Source organism: Leucoraja erinacea, chromosome 7 (assembly GCF_028641065.1).
Source record: "Leucoraja erinacea ecotype New England chromosome 7, Leri_hhj_1, whole genome shotgun sequence".
Taxonomy (NCBI): domain Eukaryota; kingdom Metazoa; phylum Chordata; class Chondrichthyes; order Rajiformes; family Rajidae; genus Leucoraja; species Leucoraja erinaceus.
In genome coordinates, this window is record NC_073383.1 from 34,665,749 (window position 1) to 34,688,756 (window position 23,008).

At 41.8% G+C, this 23,008-nt stretch overlaps 1 protein-coding gene across 4 annotated transcripts in view; it reads right to left on the bottom strand.

Moving 5' to 3' along the window:
* LOC129698874 (protein FAM117B-like) overlaps window positions 1-23,008 on the bottom strand; it is a 79,992-nt gene that overhangs the window by 43,724 nt on the left and 13,260 nt on the right. For all 4 annotated transcript variants that reach the window (XR_008723741.1, XM_055638241.1, XM_055638240.1 and 1 more), the window contains exon 2: window positions 11,323-11,474. Coding sequence is in view for 3 of the 4 variants with exons in the window: in XM_055638241.1 (XP_055494216.1) it covers window positions 11,323-11,474 (152 nt within the window). In the remaining variant the exon portion in view is untranslated. The remainder of the gene's footprint in view (window positions 1-11,322; window positions 11,475-23,008) is intronic.

The window sequence follows — 23,008 nt, forward strand, 5'->3', positions numbered from 1 at the left end:
CATGCTTATTTTTCAACTATTTCAAACTACAAACAAAACCTACAAAAGAGACTTTGTTTCAAATGGACTGCTACTTCTATGTTAATATGCTTGATAATAATTTTCTCAACATTCCAAACAAAAGTTAACCACTTGATTAAGACGATTGAAATAGTTGTCCATAAATTTATTAGCTTCACTGAGATTGGCCAAGTTTTGTTCTCCCCAACAGTCAACCTCAAATACACAACCGTAATATAGGTGCATGGAAATCAAATCGTAAACCCTACAACTGCCATATTTTGAGTTCCATATTTCATCTGCTACAAAGGGTGAGGTAATGCACTGAAATAGAACTGACAATTTTGTCTCCACTACATAAGGTCAATATAATGCCTTCAGCCTTTAATATGGGTATACGTGAAAGAAAGAGTTTGCTTACGCTGGAATACTGGATACTCACTATGTATAGAAAAAAACTGTACCTGGTGAACTCACTGTGGTGGATGTTAAATTTGTGTTTATTGTATGTTTTTGTTATTTTTATTATATGTATGACTGCAAGACAAAAAAAATTCGTTCAGACCTAAAAGTCTGAATGACAATAAAGGATACTTTGACTTTGATATCCCTCCCTGATCTTGCCATCATCCATATCCTAACCTTGGTGAATACTGATTCAAAGCAGTTATTTAGGAACTTGAGCACTTCCACTAGTTCCAGGCACAGATTTTGTTTTGTTCTTGAATGGACCTATGCATTCTGAAGTCCAGTATTCTTTTTTACAGCCTTTCATTAGTTTAAAGCGTTTAAGTTTATCTTCCCACACCACTCTCACATCCCCCACGCTCTCCCTTACCCAACTCCCCAATCTCTCCCCATATCCAACCTCTCTCCCCACCCCCTCCCCTCTCCCTCCTCTCTCTCCCCCCCCCCCCCCTCTCTCTCGTTCCCCTCTCCCCCTCTCCCCCCCCTCTCTCTCCCCTCCTCCCCCCCCTCTCCCCTCCCCCTCCTCTCTCTTCCCTCATCTGTCCCCCCTCTCCTCTCTCCCCAATAATCTCTCCCCCCTACTCTCTTCCCTTTACCCTCCGTCAACCCCCTCCACCTCTGTGTGTATGGGAGGTGGTTAGTGTGCGTGTGAAGCCGCAGCCCCCCCCCGCCACCTCAACCGCACGTTGAGGGAACGGGACCCAGCGGTCTCCCCTCCCTCCTCTCGCCCACCCAGTCTCCCCCTACCCCCCTCTCACCCCCAAGGAACTGTCAATTCCACAACGTATGCCAACTTGGCTGTTGTGGTCCAAAGGATCATGTCTGGCCACAATGTCTGGGGGAAACTCAAGCTTTTTTTCCAAGTCAACTTCCATTTTCCAATCTCGAGCAGGCTGAAGAATGTTTGCAGCCTTTGGTGTTATCTGGTGCTCTGGAGGTTGACCTGCTGGTACAAATGTTGTGAAGTGGACATTTCCTGCCAATGTTTGTGGGGAAGCATTTGTGACCTTTCACCTCTGTTCCAGGATTGATGCCAGCTGTACGAGGACATGGTTATGCCACCAAGTGAAACGCCCTTGGGCGAGGCTCATAGTGCATCCTGTTAAAATGTGCCTAAGTGATGCAGGTGCTTGGCAAAGGGAGCAAGCAGGGTCTTCTCCGAACCACTGCTTCAGGTTCTTTTATGAAATGCCTTTCACACATTTAAAGGGATCTTAGTAGGTCTGTTCTTGCTTTTTCCTTCTTTTTGCATTGTTTCCTTAAATTCTCCGCTCAGCTCAGCAACTTGACATCACTTAGTTAATAATGAATCTATTCACCTGACGGTATATTGTGCTATTGTCATTTTCTGTATCTTTATTAATTACCTGGCTACATTGACATTAACAATTGTAGTGTACGGTCAGATGTATCATCACCATGACAGGGTTTGTGTTTAATAATGCTAGAGAACCATTTGCAGTTATAGTATTACAGATATTAGGGCAGCATTTGTGGTAATAATATCATAGTTAACAGGACACCATCTGTGACTTTGAAAATAAACAGATAGTTAAAAAGTATCAGAAATATTAGGACTTAGTATGTAGGATTTTAGAGTGGGTATTGAGTAATGAGGAAGGGTTAGTTAGCAATCTTGTTGTACCCTTGGGCAAGAGTGACCATAATATGGTTGAGTTCTTCATTAGGATGGAGAGTGACATTGTTAATTCAGAAACAATGGTTCTGAACTTAAAGAAAGGTAACTTTGAGGGTATGAGACGTGAAATGGCCAAGATTGACTGGCAATTAATTCTAAACGGGTTGACGGTGGATATGCAATAATGTGGATGTAAAAAATAAAATAAAAAAATATATATAATGTGGATAAATGTGAGGTTATCCATTTTGGTGGCAAAAACAGGAAAGCAGACTATTATCTAAATGGTGGCCGACTAGGAAAAGGGGAGATGCAGCGAGACCTGGGCGTCATGGTACACCAGTCATTGAAAGTAGGCATGCAGGTGCAGCAGGCAGTGAAGAAAGCGAATGGTATGTTAGCTTTCATAGCAAAAGGATTTGAGTATAGGAGCAGGGAGGTTCTACTGTAGTCGTACAGGGTCTTGGTGAGACCACACCTGGAGTATTGCGTACAGTTTTGGTCTCCAAATCTGAGGAAGGACATTATTGCCATAGAGGGAGTGCAGAGAAGGTTCACCAGACTGATTCCTGGGATGTCAGGACTGTCTTATGAAGAAAGACTGGATAGACTTGGTTTATACTCTCTAGAATTTAGGAGATTGAGAGGGGATCTTATAGAAAACTTACAAAATTCTTAAGGGGTTGGACAGGCTAGATGCAGGAAGATTGCTCCCGATGTTGGGGAAGTCCAGGACAAGGGGTCACAGCTTAAGGGTAAGGGGGAAATCCTTTAAAACCGAGATGAGAAGAACTTTTTTCACACAGAGAGTGGTGAATCTCTGGAACTCTCTGCCGCAGAGGGTAGTCGAGGCCAGTTCATTGGCTATATTTAAGAGGGAGTTAGATATGGCCCTTGTGGCTAAGGGGATCAGAGGGTATGGAGAGAAGGCAGGTACGAGATACTGAGTTGGATGATCAGCCATGATCATATTGAATGGCGGTGCAGGCTCAAAGGGCCGAATGGGCTACTCCTGCACCTAATTTCTATGTTTCTATGTACCATTTGAAGATTTAGTAGTACAGCAATTATAATGCAACATCTGTAATTTTAAGAGTATAACCATTACAGGAGGACCATCCGTAGGTTGAGTAGTATTGTATATTATTAAGAGCATCCTCACTCAATAAGTTCAAAGTGAATGAATAAGTTTATTGACCAAGTATTCACATACAAGGAATTTGCCTTGGTGCTCCGCTCGCAAGTGACAACATGACATAGTGATTTAGGAATGACACATAAAACATTGAACTTTAATAATAAAACATTATTGATTAAACGTGAATTAAATAAAATTCAGCAAATAGAGCAAAAGGAGGCCTCAAATTTTTGGTTATTGAGTAGAGCTACTACTCGTGGGAAAAAAAGCTGTTTTTATGTCTGGCTGTGGCAGCTTTGACAGGTCAAATACAAAAGGCTTGCATACAATAAATGCCAAGAAGATGGGGGGAGGGAGAGAGAGGGGGGGAGAGAGAGGGGGGGGGGGGGGGGGGGGGGGGGGGAGAGGGAGAACGAACGGACCTGTATGCGTGTCTGTGTCTATGTGCCTGTCTGTGTGCGTGTGTTTCGGTATGTGGGAGTGCGTTTGTCTGTGTGTGTGTGACATTTCTTTCTTTTTTTCTTACGGCCTGCAAAAATGTGCTCAATATATCTGTCCCTCATGCTGAAAAGTTTGGAGACCCCTGCAATAGACTATAGATGCGCAGGAGTAGGCCATTCGAGTAACACTGTGATCATGGCTGATCATCCACAATCAGTACCCAGTTCCTGCCTTCTCCCCATATCCCCTGACTCTGTTATCTTTAAGAGCTCTATCTAGCTCTCTCTTCAAAGCATCCAGACAACACTTTGTTCCTTGGAGTGCAGGAGGTTTAGGGGGTGATTTTATAGACATGTATAATATCATGAAGGGAATAGATGCAGAGACACTTTGTCATTGTTGTTATTGTTTTATTATTGTCACATGCACTGAAGTACAGTGAATGAATTTGGACTCCTGAAGAAGTCAGTGTTGTGCTTTTTTGGTTGATGTGGTTATCCAGTACAGACTTGGTGCTATTTATGCCGGAGAACTTGATGCTCTCGACCATTTTTCATTTTGCATTATTAATACTGATGGGGACATGCTTCAGGTCCTAAAGTCAATAACTAGTTCCTTTGCTTGCTGACTGAGAGGTTGTTTTCTCGATACCATGCGACTAAATTATCTCCTTCCCGTTCTGACAGAGAATCATCCATTGGCCAACATGCAATTCCAGGCTATCAATGTGGTCCATTCTTATCAGCCCTCTTAAATAGCCTAACAAGTCCCTCTCATCCAGGGCAACTGCTGGTCTTAGGAAAAACACCTGCATCCTTTAAAATTATTTTTTAAAAGACTGTATATTGGAGATGCACACAAAAGAAGAAAATGAAACATAAAATGCTTTGTGATCTGCAACGTGTTTTCAATTGCAGATTTCTAGCATTTGCCATAATTTTGTTTTTATTACTATAGTAGGAAGAGCAACAGAAGCTCTTAAAAATATCTTTGAGAATTTAAATATAAATTTGTTGATGCTGAACAAGCAGGGGGCGATAAATGTAAGGGATTAACAGGTGTAAAATGGGCAATGAGTTCCAGACAGACATCCACAGAAATGTTGAGCCTGTGGCGGTAAGGGGTGCCCATTATTGCCGAAACAGGCGGTAAAAATGGGGCAATGAGTTCCCCACTGGGACAGACATCCAAAGAAATGCCTCATTTTGAGACCCACGCACTACAAGCCTATAGATTAACAATGCAATTTATTTTGAAGGGAAACGGGTGCGATGGGGAAGGCAAACAAAAATCATAATTATACCTACTTTGCAAATGGTATAATTTTAATGCTACCAATATCGGCACTAGCTTACACATTTATCCTTTCCAAGAGGTAGATCCAAATTGGGCCCACAAAGTCTGGTATGCAATGTATTTTGACAATTCACACCTGATCCTTTGTGGGATCTCCACCATTGATAGGATCTTCATTAACCAGGTATCTCAGATCACACAGAAGAAATGGTACAAAGTCCACTCAGACTGGGAATTGTGTAGAGCAAATTAAACACCCAAGGCTGAAATTTGAATACAAAAAAGCCCAGAATATTATTCACATGCTCCAAAGAAGTATGGGTTTGTAGGTTGTGTAGGAAGGAACTGCAGATGCTGGTTTAAACCAAAGATGGACACAAAAAGCTGGAGTAACTCAGCAGGACAGGCAGCATCTCTGGAGAGAAGGAATGGGTGACGTTTCGGGTTGAGACCTGGGTCGGATCGAGACTAATCTTAAGAATGGTCTCGACCGAAAAAGTCACCCATTCCTTCTCTCCAGAAATGCTGCCCGTCCTGCTGAGTTACTCCAGCTTTGTGTCTGTCTTTGGGTTTTTAGGTTAATTGGCCTGTAAATTCAATTCTGTGCTACTTGAAGAATAATTTTCAGAGTAACCCATGTATGTAATTTCCATCATGTTTTCATGCCTCTCTCAAAAACATGAATGGGCATGACTTCATGTCTAAATCTGAGCATTTCATTTAATTGGATGTAAAAATCGAGTGATCGTGCTAATTTGATACAGCTGACTTCTGATAACCTCATGACATTTAAAAAGTAATTATAATTCCTTTGACTTTACTTAAAGCCCAGGATCCCAAAGGCTTTAGAAACCACATTTATGTGACCCGAAAACTCCAAAAACAACTCAAATCCAACTGGTTTCTCTGCTCTTGCACATCCTTTGCAACTTATCCATTTAATCTCATTTACCTCATTCTCTTGATGAAAATATATCGGGTCAAGACCTGGGTCAGATCGAGACCTGTTTGAAGAAGGGTCTCGACCCGAAACGTCACCTATTCCTTTGCTTCATAGATGCTGCGTCAACTGCTGAGTTTCTCTAGCATTTTAGTCTACATCTGTACTACATTTGCCATTTTTTTGAAATTCTACCAGCTAGTCCTCTTGCAATCCATTACCATCTCATCTCACTGTAACAAACCTCCAAGCTCTGACCGAACAGTCACAACCATTGTTGTAATTGATGAGGTGGTGTTCACTGATTCTGTTAGTACAGGGACTTGGGCAAGTATATCTAGATGACCACTTTTGTAAAATAAAGTCCAATGGAGGTCCAGCAAGTCGGGGCAGCAGGTTGGATCCTGCTGGATCCATGCCAAAAAGTTCAGGATGTCAAAATTATCAGGCTTCAATAAATCAGTACCAGGTCCTTTTCAATAGGAACATTTCTAAATGCTTGTTGATCTTTTATGTCTCAGCATTTCCCCACAAGTACCATTGCTGTTTCGTAATCCTTGTATTCCTTTGCAAACAGATCCCTACTACCTTGGCAACATTTAATTCCTCAAACACCTCCCAGGAATCTATGGAGAGAAGGAATTGGCAACGTTTCAGTCTGAAGAAGGGTCTTGACCCGAAACGTCGCCAATTCCTTCTCTCCATAGATGCTGCCTCACCCGCTGTTTCTCCAGCATTTTTTGTCTACCTCCTTCAGAGATATGCCATTTTGGAAAGGAAACTGTAAAAGGGCCTGATTTACAGTGTGGGCAAATGTTTTCCACATTTGCTAAAATATCCAAAATGTCATATTTTTTTTGTGAACTGCCAGGACATTATTGCCACTTTCTTTTCAAGTTCTGTGCATTTTCCAAATTATTGCACTTAAAAAATATATTTTCTTACAGCCTTCCCCTGTGGGTGCTTTTAAGTTAATAAGATGACGGCAAAAAAAAAGGCTTACTTCAAAATTTTCTTTGAAATAACATACATGTCAAACCTCAACAAACTCTTCCCAGACTAATTAACACAGCTTTCAGAAAAATATTACAAGATGTGTCTAACAAATAAAGTCAATTAAAAAGCATTCCTGATTATTTGCTGCTTTAAATTTGGGATTTTTGCAAGTCTGTCTCCTCCAAGCTATTGCTTCAGAAGTCCTCAGGATAGAGGAAGAGCTGCTATCATTCCACTACTTCAGGTTCTAAAAGCTATGGAAAGGTGTTAAAGTTAGTTTGTAACCCGGAGACCGGGCACATAACACTAATTTAATTTTGGATAGACACAAAATGCTGGGGTAACTCAGCGGGATAGGCACCATCTTTAGAGAGAAGTTCAGTTCTTCAGACTGAAGGGTTTTGACCCGAAACGTCACCCATTCCTTCTCTCCAGAGATGCTGCCTGTCCCGCTGACATGGCAAAAAAAAGTTACTCCAGCATTTTGTGCCTATCATCTAAATGAATTGGGTTTCGGCCCAAAACATTGCCTATCTACTTCGCTGCATAGGTGCTGCTGCACCCTCCGAGTTTCTCCAGAATTTTTGTGTACCTTCGATTTTCCAGTATCTGCAGTATTCTTAAACATCTAAATGAATTCCTTTGCTTTACAAGTCAGCTTAGCCAACTTCGACACAACCCTGACCCAATCACATTCTCACTGCCTACTTCTCTCCATTTTGTACTTTCTGCACGAGACTGAAACTGAGCCACTGCCAAAAAAGTTGACATTGGGTTTTACTGGGTTCAAATTAATAGTCGGCCTCTGAACAAAGTAGCATCAAAGGATCTTTTACACCCAGTTTTAAGATGTCATCCAACAGTTAGTTTGGAACATCCCCAGTCAATGGGGAAGTACATCCACAAAAACCTGGACACAGAGAAAAATGAGTGTTCCAGCAAGATAAGTCCAAGACCACATGGGAAATAGTTTATCTGCATCTAGCTCTTAACAGTTGGAAAAACGCATGCAATTAATAGAAAGGAAAAAAATATTGGGGATGCACAACATGCATTAAATATGAAAAATCTCAGCAATCAGGTTCTATTAGAACCGAGACAGAAGCACAATTTGAAGATCGTAAGCTTTAATGAATGGAATTAAGAATGAACTGAGAAATGCGATTCGTACATCTGTCACGGCTAATGAAAATTGGGACTTGAGAGTGCAAAGTTTAACATGCAAACCATATCTTCCCAAAATCTTTCAACTTTTTTTTGCCTTTAGTTCTGTATTTTATGCTTTAACTAGTCAAGAGTCAAGTGTGTTTGATTATCATGTTCTAAATCAGAATAATGAAATTCTTTCTTACAACAGCAGCACAATAGGTTTGTAAATACAGTACTCAGGAGATAACACAAACAAAAAAGTTCAATAAAGAAAGACCCAATATATAGTTCAAAAACAAAGCTGAAAGTCCTAAGAGCAATCCGGCCAGTTTGTAGTTTGGTTGCTGTTCATATTTTACATGGAGAGCTTAGTGTTCAATAACCTGATCATTGTTGGGAAAAGGTTTTCCTGAACCACGAGTTATCAGATTCTGATACCTTCTTCCCAATGGCAGGAGTAAAACGAGTGTTACTAGGTTGGTGTGGATTCTTGATGATGCTGGCTGCCTTTTTGAAACAGCACCTCTGTTAGATCCCTTCAATGATGAATAGGTCAATACCCGTGATGGACTGGGCAGTGTTCACCACTTATTGTAATCTCCTTTGTTCCAGGGCATTTGTATTGCCAAACCAGCCATGAAGCAACCAGTCAATATGCTCTCTACTGTACACCTGCAGAGGTTAAGAGAGTTGTGCAGGAAGGACGCGCAGATGCTGTTTTAAACCAAAGATAGACACAAAAAGCTGGAGTAACTCAGCGTCAGACAGCTTCTCTGGATAGAAATAGGCCAAGAAGGGTCTCAACCCGAAATGTCATCTATTCCTTTTCTCCATAGATGTTGTCTGACCTGCTGAGTTACTCATTTTTTTCAAAGTTAAGAGGCCATTCGTAAACATGCCACATCTCCTCAATCTTCTTGGGAATAGAGGTGCGAATGGGCTTTCAAGATTGCATCAATGTGCTGTGTCCAGGACAGATCTTTAGAGATATACACACCCAGGAAATTGAAGTTGTTGACTCTCTTCACCACCGATTGATAAAGACAAATTAGTCGATCCTTGGCCTTCCTCTTCTAATGTCAGCAATCAATTCCCTGGTTTTACTGACGTTGAGAGCGAAGTTGTTTTTCTGGCACCATTCAAGCAGACAAAAACCTCCCTCCTAGACTCAGACTCAACAAAATCAATAATTCGTCCAACAGAGTTGCCGTCAGCGATGGGAGAGTTGGAACTGTGGCTGGCTACAGTCATGGGTATAAAGAGTATAATGGGCCTTCATTCAAAAGGGGAGCAAATTAATGCAGTGGTAATTGGCGGTGGGGATAGGATGATACAATATTTTAATAAATACAATTTGCACAATCTGGACGCAAAAATCATCTCCTGGGCACAAGAGTCAAGGATCCTTTGCCCTGGAATGACAGAATCAATGGGACAGATGACAAGCATGTTATTTATAAGTAATAATGCAAGTAAAGACTTTTGGGTGACATTTAGGGCATTGGCAATGAAATCATGAAAATACTTTTGCAGTATTTTCTAAAATATTGGATGTGCCAATAAAAATGCTGGAAATAGGTGAGGCTACATTTGTTAAGCCCCTTTATCCTGAACTCATTCACTTCCCTTACATGTGGCATGATTTGAATATTTCAAGCTTTTCCTTCCTTCAACGTTTCCAAGAACAGCTTGGTCAGAAACCCATATCAAGATCCCCTATCCTCCTGTCTTTCTCCACAGTAAAAAGAGGAGAAATACTCGTTAAGGACCTTGCCCATCGCCTGTGTCTCCACACAGAGTTGACCCCTTTGATTTCAGAGGGGTCCCACTCTCTCTGGTTATCCTTTTCCCCTTTATGTGCTTATTGAATTTATTGCAATACATTGATCTAGTTGAATGCAAATCTCAATTTAACAGATTTTTATAAACAAATTACATTTTCAATACCTAATGGCCATGTTAATTTTCTCCAGGAAATTTGGTGATAAAAATATTTTAAACATTGATCTCTACAGTCTCCATCAAGAACACATTTTTCATATTATACTGTTACTATTTCACTCTCCTTCACTCAATTTATTCACAAACTGTCATATGCTAGTCCATCTAAAGACACTGCAACAGCATGAGAGCAAATGCCCCTTTTTATCAGTTGCTCCCAATCATCTGTTAGTCACAATAATTCTTGCATACTATTTGAAAATTTTGAGAAAAGTTTCAGAATAGAAATACATTGCTTGTTCATTAACCCTCAGGCAGGAAAGGGTTTCACCAGGTTGATGAGCTTGGAGTAGAATCTACTGAACTACCATCAGAAGTGACACTGATAGTAGTACCATACTTTGAAAACCAGCGAGCCCTTCTTCACCAGTTCACATGGCTGTCGTTGCAACTCACATCGTTGCCCCTAGGGCCAGCACTTTCTTCAGACCACTGCCAACGACAGGACGTGCTCGGTCACCTTGGGGCTCCCCCCTCTCACCTGCTGTCGTTTCCAAGGTGGAGTTTGTCAGCGACTGTGGGGGAGAAGGAGGTGGGGGAGAAGGAGGCGGTGAAGCGAGGCAGATAGGGGATGGAGGTATGGCCCGAAGAAAGCCCTGTCCCCAGGGGCTACAACACGAGTTACAACAACAGCCTTGTCACCGGAATGTGCGGTGGGTGAAGAAGGGCTCGCTGATGCATTTTGCAAATCAGGAGTTGGGTCAGAAGCCGGGGCTCTAAATGGCTAAGGAGACGGCGGGGGCCGATGGGTCAGCAGGTCATTCCTTCCACATTGAGTTTACATTTTATATTTGTTTCTCGCACTCCATGCTGCTTAGAGACATGGGAGGGGTGTTATTAGCAGCCCGGGGTGTTTGTCATTTCATTATCACGTGACCTCCATTGGTCCAGAAAAACAGATAATCCAGATTGACTCTGGAACAGAGGGTGCCAGAAAATTATATCTGTTATGCTGCTGAAAATAAGAAATTAATTGATCTATTTCAGGACATATGACAATAAAACACTAGACTCTTCAGAAAGATTGAATCCTTGGCCACATCCTTGAATCTGTGCAGATCAGCTGGCAGTGGTATTCATAGACATCTTTAACCTCTCTCTACTCCATTCTGGGATCAGTTCTGATTTTCAGGGAAAGAGGGATATTGAACAGAATATGATGAACTGGCAAATATTGTTCAAAGGGCCAAATGCTCGCTCCTGTTCCTCTGCCTTTCAGGTAAATAAATTGAAGAAAAAAACATCTTCACATACCTGTGTGGCTTTATCTCTCATACAAGGGGCAGAATGGCTGTGGACATCACGCGGCCACTGACCAGTGAGGTATGGAGCTGCGAGGGTGTCCAACGAAGACGTTCGACGAATACTATTGGATGGACTCACCAAGCACTGGCGTGATCTTTCAACTGAAAATAAGAAATGCATGACATTTTCAAAGACATGTAGTATAATATTTTGCATTTTAACACAAGAAACTGTTACAAAAAGCCCAAAGTTCCTACTTTCATGAATTGCATCACCCTGTTCCAATAATGTCCTACAAATTTTCCTTAAAAATTCTTACCCAATGGCAATAGATTCTTAAAGAGTCAATGATTCCACCTGGTCTCTTTCACGTTTTGTGCTTTGCCCATTTAATGGAGTGCCTTAGATGGGTGGCAGAAGACCAGATAATTGGGTCTGGCCTACCCAGAGAAGACCAAGCATTTGTTTTTCCAGTAAGGATCACGTTAGGATGACAGCATAATGATTTTCATAACAGCTTCAGACGGGTCTCATTTCTATCCAGCCTGTCCAATTGCATTCACTTGATACATTTTTACAAGTATAATAACCCTCAATGCCCATTTCTCAAACACCCACCAAGGTGCCTTTTAACAAATGTTCCCACAAATGGAATCAGAGACAGACTTGTTTGTAGTTGCTCAGACAGCAAATTAACTTATGTGCCACCTTTCAGCATGATATAATATTGTAAATACAGTAAAAAAAAAAAAACGAAGCATATTACAGTTCTAATGGTGTTAAAACATTGTATTCTAGGGTTGTTTTTGACGCAATCCCTTCAATACCCAATACATTTGTCGTCAACAACAATAAAAGCATTGGTGCGTCAAAAAATGACTTCTCTGTTTTACCCTTCAAATCTCTCAAGGTTCTGTGCAATTTCAAAGTCTTGCTTAGGAAACTTTTAATTACCCTAATTAGGGGATTTAATAGAATTTACTCAAGCTACATACTCCTGAGAGAACCATATAAAGTTATGAGAGACGCAGATTTGGTAGACGGCCAGAATCTTTTACCCTGGGTGAATTCTTAAATATGAGAGAGAATAACTTTAAGCTGAATGGAGCAAAATGAGATACTAGACCAAGTGGGACCCGATGGGTCCCATCCCATCAAAGCGCGGTTGCGGGGAGGCGGCCTGTGGCGTCACACACACACTAACCACCCCCACACACACAGGGGGGTGGGGAATGAGAGGGGGAGGGATGAGAGGGGGAGGGCATGGGCAGAGGGGAGAGGAGCCGGGCGGGAGAACGGCAAAAAGCGAGCAGCGACGTCACTCGCAGCGCATGAACACAACGTGCAGCCATTGTGACATCATCAGCCAGAGCCAGACAGTTATTTGAAATTTTTGAACATGTTGATTAATAACTGGAGACATAATGCATGATGTTTTCAGATAAGTGGATTCTTAACTTCACGGTATAAATCTCTACAGGAATTTTAAACTTTTACTGTCAGAGTCGGTTTTCACACACCCACACACATCCACGACTAGAGTTTTAATAGTTACTAGACCAAGTGGGACCCGTTGCGGGAGGGGGTGAGGGGGGAAGCGGCCTGCAGCGTCACACACACACTAACCACCCCCCAACACAGCGGGGGGGGGGGGGGGGGGGGGGGGGGGAGTAAGTGGGAGAGGGGGGGGGGGGGAAGGGAGGGGGAAAGAGAGAGGAGGGGGCAGAGAGAGGGGATGAAGGGGGAGGGGGGGGAAGAGAGGAGGGAGGGGGGGGGGTAGATGGGGGAGGGGGGAGAGAGAGTAGAGGGGAGAGAAATGGGGGGGGGGGGGGGGGGGAGGAAAAATTCCAGGAACCATAATTGCCACCTACATACCCAAAAGTAGAAATGTAGAAAGTTAGTGCGTAAAAAAAATAGATATTACGAGCTTTGGAGTCTCCTTGTACCAATCAAACGCCAAATTCAAAAATGTTATATTTTGAAAATGGGCAAAGCAAAAAGTAGCATGTTCTCTAGAAAGGCTGAAGCAAATAAAGGCAAAACTGAAACAAATAAAGGCAAACAGAAGAACTAACCTTGAAGATGAGAAAACACACATAAACTTATTATTTTTTAAATTCATATAACATCCCTAAATGACGGGTACAAATTACAAAATAACGCGAGTGGACAAAAATGCTGTAGAAACTCAGCGGGTGAGATGCTGCCTCACCTGCTGAGTTTCTCCAGCATTTTTGTCTACCTTCGATTGTTCCAGCATTTGCAATTCCTTCTTAAAATAACGTGGGTGAATGACTGTACCTGCACACCAGGAAGAAGCCCGTTCTCGCGGCCTGGAGCCATTTCTATAAATGCCTCCAATAATCTGACCTCCACAATCCTCCAGAGTGAGGGATTCCAGAGACTTACCAACCACTGCAGGAAGAAATTCCTGCACACCCATTTCATAGGAACATAGAAAATAGGTGCAGAAGGAGGCTATTCGGCCCTTCAAGCCAGCACCGCCATTCATTGCGATCATGGCTGATCGTCTCCAATCAAAAACCCGTGCCTGCCTTCTCCCCATATCCCTTGACTCCACTAGCCCCTAGAGCTCTATCTAACTCTCTCTTAAATCCACCCAGTGATTTGGCCTCCACTGCCCTCTGTGGCAGGGAATTGCACAAATTCACAACTCTCTGGGTGAAAACGTTTTTTCTCACCTCAGTCTTAAATGGCCTGCCCTTTATTCTAAGACTGGCCCCTGGTTCTGGACTCGCCCAACATTGGGAACATTTTTCCTGCATCTAGCTTGTCCAGTCCTTTTATAATTTTATACGTTTCTATAAGATTCCCCTCATCCTTCTAAACTCCAGTGAATACATTTCCTCTGAGATTTTCCCACTGTTAAAACATTAACATCTATCTATCTCACCATGCCACCGTACCAAAGCTCTTTCAATAAGATTACTGTTCACTCCAAACTAAATATAGACAAATTTATTTTCTGCGATACAACCCTATCACCCCCAGGAATCAGTCTTATGAGCCTTTTTTCAACCACCTCCAATACCAATCTTACCTTTTGTAAATGAGGAGATTAAAACTCTGCACAACATTCCAGGTGTGGCTTTATTCATTCCCATACAATTGTAACAAAACTATTATTTGTCAGTCAGAAGAAAGGTCTCAGGCCCGAAACGTCGCCCCTCATCCGCTGAGTTTCTCCAGCATTTTTGTCTACCTTCGATTTTTCCAACATCTGCAGTGCTTTCTAAAAACATTTCAAAATCGAAATCATTTTGCAAGACTAATGGGAATCAGAGGGGCCCTCTGCTGGATGGAATTATACATACACAAAGTCTGTGATGTTTGGAGATCAAACATCTCAGTCACAGGAGTTCCTCAGGGTGATATCCTAGGCTCAATCACCTTCAGCTGCTTCAACAATAGCCTTTCTTCAATCGCTAAATCAACAGTTGGAATGGAATGTTCAGCACCAATTGCAACAACATAATGAAGCAGCCCTCATTCCTAATGAGTAAAGGCCTGGGCAAAATCCAGGCCTGGGCTGATGTGGCATTTGCATCACATAACTAGTAGGCAACAATGATATCCAATGAGAAAATCTGGCTTTCAGCCTATGACATTACCATCCCCGAATCTACCAGTATCAATGTCCTGGGACATGAGCTGGAAGAAGGGTCTCAACCCAAAACGTCGCCCATTCCTTCTCTCCAGAGATGCTGCCTGACCCGCTGAGTTACTCCAGCATTTCGTATCTACCTAGTATCAATGTCCTAGTGGATTACCATTGATCAGAAATGGCTACTCTAGTTCAATGTAAAGAACAGGTCAGAAACTAGGAATCAAGCAGCAAGCACCTCGCCTCCTAACTTCTTGAAGACTATCCACCGTCTGCAAGGATTCAGTCACATAAAATTCCTTCCATTTGATTTGATTAGTATAGCTTTATTATAGAGAGAATTGTTGACATCCGCTGTGGAGGACTTCCTTGGCCTGCCAGTCCCTTTGTGAATAGTAAGGTCACTATGGCCCTCGTTCTTCTTAATGATGTTCCAAACAGTTGATTTTGGTAAGCCTATTTGTCTGAGGTCTCAAACAGTTTTATTCTTGTTTCTCAGTCTCATAATGGCTTATTTGACTTTCATTGGCACAACCTTGGTCATCATGTTGATAAACAGCAATAAAAGTTTCCAAAGGTGATGGAAAGACTAAACATAGAAAATAGGTGCAGGAGGCAGCCATTTGGCCCTTCGAGCCAGCACCGCCATTAACATATAACAATTACAGCACGGAAACAGGCCATCTTGGCACAACAAGTCCGTGCCGAACAATCTTTTCCCTTAGTCCCACCTGCCTGCACTCGTACCATAACCCTCCATTCCCTTCTCATCCATATGCCTATCCAATTTATTTTTAAATGATACCAACGAACCTGCCGCCACCACTTCCACTGGAAGCTCATTCCACACCGCTACCACTCTCTGAGTAAAGAAGTTCCCCCTCATGTTACCCCTAAACTTCTGTCCCTTAATTCTGAATTCATGTCCTCTTGTTTGAATCTTCCCTACTCTCAACGGGGAAAAGCTTGTCCACATCAACTCTGTTTATCCCTCTCATCATTTTAAAGACCTCTATCAAGTCCCCCCTTAACCTTCAGCGCTCCAGAGAATAAAGACCTAACTTATTCAACCTATCTCTGTAACTTAGTTGTTGAAACCCAGGCAACATTCTAGTAAATCACCTCTGTACTCTCTCTATTTTGTTGACATCCTTCCTATAATTGGGCGACCAAAATTGTACACCATACTCCAGATTTGGTCTCACCAATGCCTTGTAAAATTTTAACATTACATCCCAGCTTCTATACTCAATGCTCTGATTTATAAAGGCTAGCATACCAAAAGCTTTCTTTACCACCCTATCTATAACGAGATTCCACCTTCAAGGAACTATGCACGGTTATTCCCAGATCTCTCTGTTCAACTGTATTCTTCAATTCCCTACCATTTACCATGTATGTCCTATTTTGATTTGTCCTGCCAAGGTGTAGCACCTCACATTTATCAGCATTAAACTCCATCTGCCATCTTTCAGCCCATTTTTCCAAATGGCCTAAATCACTATGCAGACTTTGGAAATCCTCTTCATTATCTTGTGATCATGGCTGATCATCCACGATCAGTAATCCGTGCCTGCCTTCTCCCCATATCCCTTGATTCCGCTAACCCCTATACCTCTATCTAACTCTTTTAAATTAATCCAGTGAATTGGCCTCTACTGCCTTCCACAAAGTCACAACTCTCTGGGCGAAAAATATTTTTCTCATCTCATTTTTAAATGGCCTCCCCTTTATTCTTAGACTGTGGCCCCTGGTTCTGGACCCCCATCATTGGGAATGTTTTTCCTGCATCTAGCTTGTCCAGTCCTTTTATAAGTTTCTATAAGATCCCCTCTCATCCTTCTAACTTCCACAAGCCCACTCTTTCCAACCTTTCCTCATATGACAGTCCAGTCATCCTGGGGATTAATCTCATGAACCTACGCTGCACTGCCTCAATAGCAAGGATGTCCTTCCTCACATTAGGAGACCCAAACTGCACACAGGTGCAGAGAGCTCTCTTGTACCTGCATTAAGGAGGCAATTAAACACACCTGAGCAATTACAAACACCTGTGAAGCAATGTGTCCCAAATATTATTGTGCCCCGATATGGGAGGACTACGTATAAACACTGTTGTAATTTCTACATTGTGAAACCAAAATCTATAAATATGGCATCTAATAAAATCTGACAATGTGCACTTTAACCACATGTGAATATTTTATATTACAAATCTCAAATTGTGGAGTACAGAGGCAAATAAATAAATGATGGGTCTTGGTCCCAAACATTATGGAGGGCACTGTACATGTGGCCTTTCCAGCCTCAAGGATGGACTGCAAGAACACCAGCTGTTACTCAAGCTCAAAATTGCCATGATTAAACAAGAGATAACATTGCATACATATGAGGTTGTCCTACACACTATATGTAATTAGAATCCCCCATGTTCCAGGATGTCCGTAGCAAAAAAAAGTGCAAAAGAATTTAAAAGGAAAGCAGCGATTAGTGAAGGCAGTTAACCCGAGAGGCGGGACAAATTAAAGGTGAACGGTGGATTGGTTGATCATCCAAATTGGCTAATTGAGCAGCAAATAAAAACATGGCAAGGTGCCGCACGGTAGCCATGTAGGGTGAGAGACTGTGCAGGTCAAGTGTGGGTCTTTGGCATTTTGCTTCAATTCAAAATGACATTGTGTAGATTTCAATTTATAGCAAAGTGGTTCAGTTACTCTATTCTGTCAACATATTAGTAAGATAAACCTTTTGCAATGGTCTGCTTTTGAGCAATAGTATGTAAATACAATACTGAAATACATTCCACCATAAATCATTACTTACAGGTTTGGCTGATTGTTTTATCTTTAAAACCCTAATAGTTACCCTTTTCAATCGTACCTCAGATTAATGCAAAATACAGGATCAAACAAACACTGACACAAGGAGAAGAGGGAGGGATAGTGTAAACAAATAGGCAAAGTTTGTGTCAGACTAATCAGCAAAATTTCTCGAACGGTACACGAGCCTGCTACCTGGCCCGTCAAGCTGATCCCACCATTCAATATGATGATCGAACCATCTCAGGCCTCAACGCATCTCTGCTTGTTCCCCATACTCAACTCCCTGGCAGTCATTTAAAATTCGATTTACCTTCACTTTAAAACATCCAACAATTTATATTTCACAAGTTTAGCACAGAGCATACCCAAGATTCACCACTTTACAAGTTTCAATAAGATCTGCAACAAGAAACAGAAACAAAAGCCCACCTACTTGCAAGATACTTACATGATTTTGTAACATGCCCCTTCAAGGCTTGCTCCCAAATTCTATGACCCCTTAGGATTTTGCAAGTTTCAATAAGATCATCCCTCACTCTACTGAACTCCGTAGAATATATATCCAAATTCTGTAGCTACTTGTAATAGGACAATTCACTAACCTTAGGAATTGGCCTAATATCTTCTGTACCAGTTTCAGTATCAGTGCAACTTTTCTTAAAGGGACCAAAAGTGTAGAGTCCTCATTTCTACAATGTCCCCCCCATTTTTAAAATCCAAACCCCTAAAATTAAGGGCCACTTGCCTTTTTAACTATACCTGCCTAATTTTATGATCATGCTCAAGAACGCCACGATCCCTCTGTGCAAGTGAAATTAAAAAGGGAAAGCATGATAGCAGAGGGAAGAAATGGCAATACAAAATAAATCCAACTCTTACAATTCAGCTCCATAAAAAAAAAAAAATGGGCTATAGGGATCCAAAGAGCAATTCCAGAACAATACAGAATTTTGGCAAACTATGTTGAATATTTTGCAAGCTTCTACACAAAAAAAAGATGCCAACGTTGGAGTTAAGATAAACAAGTGTGAAATACAGAATGAGTTTAGTGGAACTGACTATTTTCAAAGGCAAATCAAAATGAAATGTACCCCAAGCTGTGAAACAAAGCAAGGAAGGTAATTGGGATTTTTGGCTACACAAGTGGTGCCAAGGACAAGAGGGACATTATGTTCCATTGTTTAAAAGAGGAGAATAACAACTAACTTCAACGCAGTTACACTTCAATAGACAAACCGTTGGATTCTTAGCAACAGTATAATTGTTCTATTGCAAAGGCAGAGATCAATATGGGATTGCCATTTCTGACTAATTTGTCAACAATTGTGATTATTAAGGGAAGTTCATTTGATGTAGTCTGTGGTTTTGGCAAGGTTACACAAGGTTACTTCTCTATAGATTGTCACCTTGCCATGGTGGAGAAGCTTGTGTGGACCCAAGATACTGAGAGCGATGCCGTCTGGAGGTTTGCTCCTGGTAGGGCCACCCATGGTGGTAAGTTCGAAGGGGAGGCCTCTGACAAAGAGCAATCCAACCAAGACCTCAACGGTGGAACAGGCGGAGGACGATGGCCGATCTTAGCGGAGCGTCACAACGGCTAGGAAGGCGGATGAAGGCTGCCGCAGAATAGGGTCTCCGGTCATCTTGGACTCCATGCCACTGGATCCTGACCCAGATCTGTCAAAGATTCCTGGGGTGGCAGTCTGTGCACCAGTCTCCCCACGTTAAACAAAGTCACGCAAAGGGTGACTTTGGTGTCCAGGGTCCGACCTCCCCAGAGGAGCATGGGTGAAGTTCAACAGACTTCGTACTGGAGTTGAGCGTTTCAATACCAGCATGTGGAGATGAGGACTCCGCCAGAGCCCAGCCTGTGAATGTGGAGCAGAACAACAGACAGCCAACCATGTCATCTCTGGGTGGCCACTCAGAGCTCAGGGCCTGGCAGACATTGACGCAGAGACAACAACCTGGCTGCTCAACACCCGGCTTGAGATCCAACTATTCCTTTGGTTTATGTTTCATTCGCAAGAAGAAGAAGACGCACAGGTGTCCTCTATATAGGGAATAGCACACTGGAGACACCCATGGTCAGCCATGACCGAAGGGGCCTAAGAAGAAGACATTGCAGAAAAGAAAAGTAAAATATAAAATTAGGGGAGACGCAGTGGTAAAGCAGAGACCCAGGTTCAATCCTGACTACAGGAGCTGTCTGTATGGTAGCTCACTCGTAGGGACCAATGGTCACTTGGTGTTTTGTAACTAGAAGGCCATAACTAGCAGAGTTCCACTAGGATAGGTTCAGTATCATCCTTTTTAGAATACTCTAATGATTTAGACACAAATGTAGGTGCACAATAAAATCATTTATAATCCATGCAAAAACTCATCTTGTGATTGACAATGGGCAAGAACTTTTTAGACCAGAGGAAGATACAAATGGTTTGGCTAGCAAAATGAAGACAAATGCAATCAAATTCAAACTTTGTCAACAAATGTAGTGATTATTGAAGTTCATTTGATGTAGCCCACATGGTTTTGGCAAGGTTACACATTGTGGAGTGCTCTGAAAAGTAAAATCAGTTTTTAAAGTATTAAATGTAATTTTTACCTGACATAATGGCTACTGTTCGGAGGCCTGTGGATAACAGTTTCCGGCCATTATTCCACACAAACCATTAGTACTTTGAAAACTACTAAGCCAATTTGCATAAAGTCACATCAACCAAAACCCAGGATGTCCCTGTACAGTTGCTCGAATCTGGAAAGTTAAAAAAAAAAAGCACATCTTGCAGCAGTAGCGCATGACTGAGTAACACAGGTGATGTTAAGGTGGAGGATTGTGCATCTTTCACTATTTTGAATAATAAAGATTGTAAATGATCAGATAAAGTTTGCCCATTCCTATTGGTAATTTTATTCTGTGCACAAATTGGTAGCTAAATGATACATTATGGTGAATGCACTGCACAAGTACTTATCTGAATGCAAAATTGAACTATCTTAACATTATGAAAGAAATTGGTTTATCCAAGTCCTTTAAAAAAAACTATGAAGTTACTGTATGCGTCTTAGATTTTTGCATCACACTCCCATGGCAGATTGTTAGACTGCATATTTTGGCCTTCATTGTACAAGGCTTCTTTAATGTTGATTGATTTTATCACATAATCTTGTATTTTGTAGTTGCATGGTTTATAGCATTAGAAAGTAAGCTACTCAGTATATAATAGCTACCACCTGACTTGATTAACAACAGCATTATGGGTGGTTATGTGCAGTTTCTGATCACCGATGAGCAAATTAATAATAGCATTCCATTAGATATCTTGGGGAAGAGTTCAAACATCTTTTTTTGCATGATTGTTCCCTGATATTACAAGACATATATTACTGATGAGACCAAATTACATTTGCTGCACATGAGCAGAACATAGTACTGCAGTAATTCAGCAGGCCAGGCAGCATTCGTGGTTGGAATGGAAAAGTGACATTTCGGGTCCAGACCCTTCTTTATACTCAGTTACTCCAGTACTTTATTTTACTCAAGATTCCAGCATCTATAAGTCCTTGCGTCTCCATTTCGCTGCACATGAAGTTGAAATGATGCACAGAAACCTGATTAATTAAACAGCTGATGAAAAAAATTAATTCAGAATCACTCATTTTATAATTTACCTTGGGAGGGAGAAATCTAGATAATTAACAAATTCTTAAGAATCCCGTCCCCATATTTCTCCCATCTGCTTGGATGGCAGGCAATTCTTGTGGGGGTTGAACAGGGTAATGCACCAATCATCATAGATTAAATGAAACGTATATCTGGATACATATTGCTTCACACTACAATCACACTAGCTGAACCCCCAATGCAAAACCTGTAGTACTACATAGCTGCCATTAATTCATTGAAACTCTTTAAATAAGTTCAAAAACCCATAGACATGAGATGAGTTCAAGATTTACTAATTCAAACAACAGCAATGCATTTTGCAGATGGTATGCACTGCGCAGCAATGGTAGAGTGAATCAATTTTTAGGACGATAAAAGGGGTGAGGTCCTTTAGTTTAGTTTTAGTTTTGAGATACTGCGGGGAAACATGCCATTCGGCCCACCGAATCCATGTCGACCAGCGATCACACATTAACACTATCCTACACACACTAGGGACAATTTTTACAAGCCAATTAACCTGCAAACCTGTACTTCTTGAGTGTGGGAGGAAACCGAAGATCTCGGAGAAAATCCACGCGGTCACGGGGAGAATGTACAAACTCCAAGCAGACAGCACCCGTAGACGGGATCAAACCTGGGTCTCTGTCGCTGCAATCGCTGTAATGCAACAACTCTACCGCTGCGCCACCGTGCCTCCCGTTTGCCTTAAATATTATCAAGTTTCAAGTTGCTGGAGGCTGTACTCATCCAGGTAAATGAAGAGTATTTCAACAATGCTCCTAACTCATGGCTTATAGTGAATGTCCTGTGCTGTCAGGAAGCATGTGACTCACTGCAGAATGTCTAGATTCTGACTTTTTCCTTGTGGCAACAGTATTTGTGGAGCTAATTCAGTTTAGTTTCTAGTCATTTAAGTTATTGTCACGTGTACCGAGGTACAGTGAACAGCTTTTGTTGCGTGCTAACCAGTCAGGAGTAAGACAATACATTATTACAATCAATCTATTTAGTGTATAGATACATAAGGGAATAACATTTAGTGCAAGGTAAAGCCAGAAAAGTCCAATCGAGGATAGTCCAAGGGTCACCAAAGAGGTAGATAGTAGTTCAGCACTGCTCTCTAGTTGTGGTAGGATGATTCAGTTGCCCGATAACAGCTGGGAAGAAACTGTCCCTGAATGTGGGGATGTGCGTTTTCACACTCCTATACCTTTTGTCTGATGGGACAAATGACGACCTCTGTAGTTGATTGTGGTTTATCAATTGTAATCCATTGATGTCAAAGATAGGTGTGAACACTTTAATTGGTGAGTCATTGCATGCCACATTATTTGTACCTGCTTATACCATGCCTAAATAGCTTTACTGTTATAAATGGAATTAACATTGGGCAAAGCAGTGAACATCGCCACTTTTGACAAACCACGGCTCGAAATTAACAGTTGTCCAGGTGCCAATGGCCATCTAAAGACCCGCCGGGAATCTAAAATCCGTGCCCGGCTCGGCAAGACACCTGCCGTTCAACTCCGAGCGGGCCACCCTCTCGATCTCTCTCTGTCACTCTCCGTCTCCGCC